The sequence below is a fragment of the Neophocaena asiaeorientalis genome, unplaced genomic scaffold, assembly GCF_003031525.2.
Source record: "Neophocaena asiaeorientalis asiaeorientalis breed wild unplaced genomic scaffold, Neophocaena_asiaeorientalis_V1.1 scaffold540, whole genome shotgun sequence".
NCBI lineage: Eukaryota > Metazoa > Chordata > Mammalia > Artiodactyla > Phocoenidae > Neophocaena > Neophocaena asiaeorientalis.
In genome coordinates, this window is record NW_020172141.1 from 4349485 (window position 1) to 4355070 (window position 5586).

General features: G+C 52.5%; 1 protein-coding gene across 3 annotated transcripts in view; it reads right to left on the minus strand.

The window, feature by feature from the left end:
* Positions 1–5586, minus strand: part of SPECC1 (sperm antigen with calponin homology and coiled-coil domains 1) — a 246390-nt gene that overhangs the window by 179079 nt on the left and 61725 nt on the right. For all 3 annotated transcript variants that reach the window (XM_024753283.1, XM_024753300.1, XM_024753306.1), the window contains one exon: positions 2718–2884. In XM_024753283.1, the coding sequence (XP_024609051.1) occupies positions 2718–2864 (147 nt within the window). In that variant the 5' untranslated portion in view covers positions 2865–2884. The remainder of the gene's footprint in view (positions 1–2717; positions 2885–5586) is intronic.

A 5586-nucleotide genomic window follows, 5' to 3' on the forward strand; every position in this document is an offset into this window, starting at 1 on the left:
AAAAAAAAAAAAAAAAAAAAAAAAAAAAAATCCATATTAGAGATGTCTCCCAAATGTGCTATAGATCAAAGATAATAAAAATTTAAATCATGGAAATAACAGTCAAGTCTGGGATATTAGAATAATAACCCAAATTATAAGTAGGACACTTCATCCACATTTACTCCTTGTGGCAAGTACGGTGCTCATCCCATCTCGGAACTCAGGGCAGCTACCTGGCTTGCCTGATGTTTCACAGCTAGAAAGGGGCAGAGCTGGGGGTCCCAATGCAGCCAGGGGTCCCGACCCCCTCTCCTCCTGTTCCCACATCCATCACCCCCGGGAGAACAGGTGTGCTCGGGCATTCAATCCACGCCGAGCGCTGCCAGGTAGCAGGTGCTCTCCTAAGCGTGAAGGACACAGCTTGTGACAAACAAAAGAGCAGATGGTCCCGGCCCTCATGGGGCTTCCAATCTAGCCATGGGGAGATGACAGTAACCACGCAGGTGGGTGTGAGGGTCCTAAGAGCTGAGAAGGAAAATGAGGCAGGGCAGGGAGGACAGGCCGAGGCCACACTTTACACAGACTGGTCAGGGGTGCGCCTGACAAGGTGACCTTGAGCACAGACTTAGGGGAGGAGAAGCAGCAGAGTGCAGGTGGTGGAGGGAGGGATGTCCCAGGCTGAGGGGAAGCTACCACACCTGGCTCGCACGAGGGACAGCGCCAGGGCACCTGGAGGCCGTGTGTCCGGAGCCCGGGCAGCCTGGGGGGCGGTAGGGGTTGGACTTTGCTCCCCTCTGAGTCGGTGGGGAGAGCCTGGAGCGTATTAAGCGGAGAAGTGACATGACTTGTGTTGAAAGGACCACTCAGCTTCTGCTGAGAACGGAGCATAGGCCTCAAGTGAAAAGCAGGAAGGTGGTGGCATGTCCCTGGTGGTCCCCAGGAGGCGGTGGGAGCTGGTGGGAGTTGACATCTATTTTTAAGGTAGACAGCATCTTGCCAATGGACCACGGGATGTGAGAAAAGGAGGGTCCAAGGATGATGCCACGGGCTCTGGCCTGAGCGACTAAAAGATGGAGTTGCTGGGGACTTCCCTGGTGGCAAAGTGGTTGAGAGTCCGCCTGCCAACGCAGGAGACAGGGAGTTCGAGCCCTGGTCCGGGAGGATCCCACATGCTGTGGAACAGCTGGGCCCGTGCGCCACAACTACTGAGCCTGCACTCTGGAGCCTGTGAGCCACAACTACTGAGCCCGCGTGCCACAACTACTGAAGCCCATGTGCTGAGAGCCTGTGCTCTGCAACGGGAGGAGCCGCCGCAGTGGGAGGCCTGCGCACCGCGGCGAGGGGTGGCCCCCGCTCGCCGCAGCTGGAGAAAGCCTGCATGCAGCAACAAAGACCCAACGCAGCCAAAAATATAAATAAATAAAATTTTTTAAAAAAGATGGAGTTGCTGTTTACTCAAATGGGAAGAGTCACCAGGGGCAGGGGCGGCAGGTTTAAGGGGGCAGGAGAGATGGAGAGGAGGAAGAACAGATTCAGTTTTCAATAGGTCACCTTCAAGGTGCCTTGTAGACATCCAAGAGGTGGTGTCACAAAGGCAGTTGGAGGAGTGCTGGTTGGAGATGCAAATTTGTGGGTCATCCACACATGGTGTTAAAATTCATGAGAGCAGAAGCTGTCACTTAGAACAGGTGTCCTCACCAGGGACGGTGCTGTCCCTCATGGAGTGTGTTGGAAATCTGCGGGGGCATCTTTACTTGCCACTGTAATTGCAGGTGCTACTGACACCTAAGGGACAGGAGGATGGAGATCGTGAACGTGACAATCTTGCACAAAGAATTGCCCTGCATCCCACACGTCACAGATTCCACAGACACTCAGCGGTGGAGCGTCTTCTCATTGTTATCCGAGCCAACAGCATCCCTTTGTTTTACATGTAAAAACAGTGTATTTCTTGCACAACTTTAAGATACTCTCAACTTTCTAAGAGTAACGAGGGGAGGCTGCACTTGGGTTCAGAACTTTACGAAGAGCGCTCAGCATTCAAACCAACACGTCACGCGTCTCCCCCTCGACCAGCCTTCCTGGTACCTGAGACGTCAGCACGACAACCCTGAATCCGTCTGCCCAGAGCTGCCACGCCCACAGGGCTCCAAGGAGCATGGGGGTCCTTCAGCGGAGTCACACGCAGGCAGACGTGGGTAGAAATGCGGTTTACTTACCTGTAAGTGATGTTCCCTTTGTTTGGCTTTTATAGTTAGGACACTACACTGACTTCTCCAAAGTGTGTGTGTAGGTAGGTGACACGGTCTCTGAGTTTCATCTCAGGGTGAGGAAGGAGGCGCCCCAGCCCACCTGATATTAGGAACCCCTGGGGGGTGAGAAGGAGCCAGCAGTGGAGCCCCCAGGGGCTGCCCGGGTCAGGGGAAAGGAACACGGAGAGGAGGGAGCCCAGCTGCAGGCAGGTGGGGAGTTGACACCTGGATTGTCAGCATCCTGGTGACGCTGAGCCCGTCTAGTGGGGGCTGGGGGTAAACTCTGGCTGGAGAGTCCACATGGTCCAGGGCAGGGGATCCCAGTCACCCTGTTAAGCTGCACGTTTCCCCTCTCCACCCCAGGGCACTCCGACTGCATCCCCTTTGCTCTGCGCCTTTAGGTCAAGCAACGCCGGGGCTCCTGGGGCCTTGCTCACTGTCGCGGGGCGCCCAGCAGCCCGGCCCTGTGTGTCCCATCCATACCTTGCTGAGTCGGGACTCAAATGCCAGCGAGGTGGACGACTTGGAGCTCTTCATGCCGGGAGGGGGGGCGGGGAGGGGTCGCACGCGGTCCACCCCCCGGCCTCCCACTCTGGTGACTGGACTCCAGGGCTTGGCTGCACTCCTCATGTTTGTCTCAGTGGGTCCTTCTGTACAAGAGCAGAAAAGAAAAAGCGTGAGTCCACACTGCTGAGACATATCACAGAGATCCACCCCCACACACCACGGGCACCACCGTGGTCATGGAGAACGAGCCTTCGGGATGGGGCTGCACATAGAGCATCTTACTACTGAGAAGGTACCTTTGCAGCAGGTTTCTTTCTCTGGCTTCACTGCAGCTTTCATGAAACTATTAACAACACATGTGCGGGCTTCCCTGGTGACACGGTGGTTAAGAATCCACCTGACAATGCAGGGGACATGGGTTCGAGCCCTGGTCCGGGAAGATCCCACGTGATTGAGTCAAGACACGTTATGTCCATAAGCCTTGCCGTTTTAGGGTTGATAATTGAGCAACTTAACGTAATTTCCAAGTAGACGTAAGTGAATTACTTGAAAAACAGATTTCACAGAAGCACGGGTTTTTTCTTCTTTTGGACAAAAATGGTATCAAAACTTAAAAGGGTGCCCTCAATAAATCTGTGAAATAAATTTTAAAAAATTAATAGGGCAGCTTTTAATTGGGCAGACCTGACATCACAGGACAGAGTTACCCACCCTAACTAAAACATTCTATGGAAGACAATTTACGCAAAGGAGCAGGATGTGGCTGAAGACCTGGGGGGTGGGGGAGTGTGAATCCACGTCCCAAGGCAAGCAAGACAGCCTGAGTCCTTCGATCAATGCTGAGGAGGTGGGCCGGCCGTCTCTTAACCTCTCTGAGCCCATTTTGTTCTCAGTAGCACAATGGGACCCTGACTCTGCTGTCCCCGTGGACTCTCACGACCAGGGATGTGAGACAGAAGACCAAAACCGCAGACAAGAAACAAACTGAAAAAAAGCACTTTAAAAAACACCACTAAGGGGCTTCCCTGGTGGCGCAGTGGTTGGGAGTCCGCCTGCCGATGCGGGGGACGCGGATTCGTGCCCCGGTCCGGGAGGATCCCGCGTGCCGCGGGGCGGCTGGGCCCGTGGGCTGTGGCCGCTGGGCCTGCGCGTCTGGAGCCTGTGCTCCGCCACGGGAGAGGCCGCGACGGTGAGGGGCCCGCGTATCGAAAGAAAAAAAACAAAAAAAAACACACCGCTAGGAAGGAAATCCAAAAAAGAGGGGCTATATGTATATGTATAGCTGATTCACTTTGCTGTACAGCAGAAACTAACACAACACTGTCAAGCAACTAGACTCCAATAAAAATTAAAACAAACAAACAAAAAACACACCACTAGGTGACAGCTAATGCCAGTGGCCGCACTCACAGGACCCGGGGCTAAATAACTGCCCCGCAGGATCGCAGCTGGTGCTCAGCGGCTCTGGGCCTCCTCTCCCCTCACCGCATCCCAGGACACCCTGTCCGTCCCTCTGAGAAAAAGAAAAGGCTGCCCACTGCCCCCAGCCTGGCACAGTGGGGTCCTCCTCCCATTCTTATCTCCTTTCCCAGGGACACCATTTCAACCCACAGCGTCCCAGCCAGGGCCATCCAGTTCCTGCTCCTACTTAAAGGGATTAGCTGGTGGCAGGGGTCCAAGACCTGGGGCTTATTCTGCAGCACTGCTATCCTGGCAGCTGTGCCAATGTGGCTACAGGTGAAAATAATATTTTTTAAAAGATTTATTTATTTTTAGCTGTGTGGGGCCTTAGTTGGAGCATGCGGGATCTTTCGTTGCAGCGCACGGGCTTCTCTCTGGTTGGGGTGCGGGGGTTTTCTCTCTCTAGTGCGCTGCCCCGCAGCCTGGGGGATCTTAGTTCCCTGACCAGGGATCGAACCCCCATCCCCTGCATTGCAAGGCAGATTCTTCACCACTGGACCACCAGGGAAGTCCTGTGAAAATAATATTTTTAAGACAGCGATTTGTTTTCTAAAGTGTTTTTGAGAAAAATTATTCACGATTTCAGTTATATGATTAGTTCAATAGTCTCAGCTTGGTTCCAGGTATTATGATTTTTTTAAATTCTGTATTTAAAAAACCACTTCTCGGGCTTCCCTGGTGGCGCAGTGGTTGAGAGTCCACCTGCCGATGCAGGGGACATGGGTTCGTGCCCCGGTCCGGGAAGATCCCACATGCCGCGGAGCGGCTGGGCCCGTGAGCCATGGCCGCTGAGCCTGCGCGTCTGGAGCCTGTGCTCCCCAACGGGAGAGGCCACAACAGTGAGAGGCCTGCATAACGCCAAAAAAAAAACCACAAAAAAACACTTCTCGTGTATTTTACGATGTTCAGCGCCAGCTATTTTTCTTTTTCGGCTCACAATTTTTAATTATAGTTTCCACAGCAACAACGAAAGAATTCCTAGGTTAAGACCCATAGAGCAACTAATTTTATTAAATGAATATAAACGTAAAATGAACGAACATGGCCTGAGTGATTCTTGGAGAGAATTACTGATGAATTTTATCCAGGACTGCAGGAACAACCAGTAACATGTCAGTGTGACTCATGGAGACGAGAAATAAAATACGTTTCATGAAGACGCCCTTTTACGCGATGATTGCAACTACTTAGAGATGATTATTGCAGGGCTTACTTGATGAAAACATAGGTGATTCTGCAATGCATCTATGCTTTCCAAAATCCGCCCAGGTCATCACCGAAATGAAATGCCTCTTGTTTATTCCCCAGAAGGAAGAAAGAATGTGAAGAGGAAGAGCAGAAGAAAGATGATAGAAAATTTCCCCAATGTTGCCCTAAGTCCTTG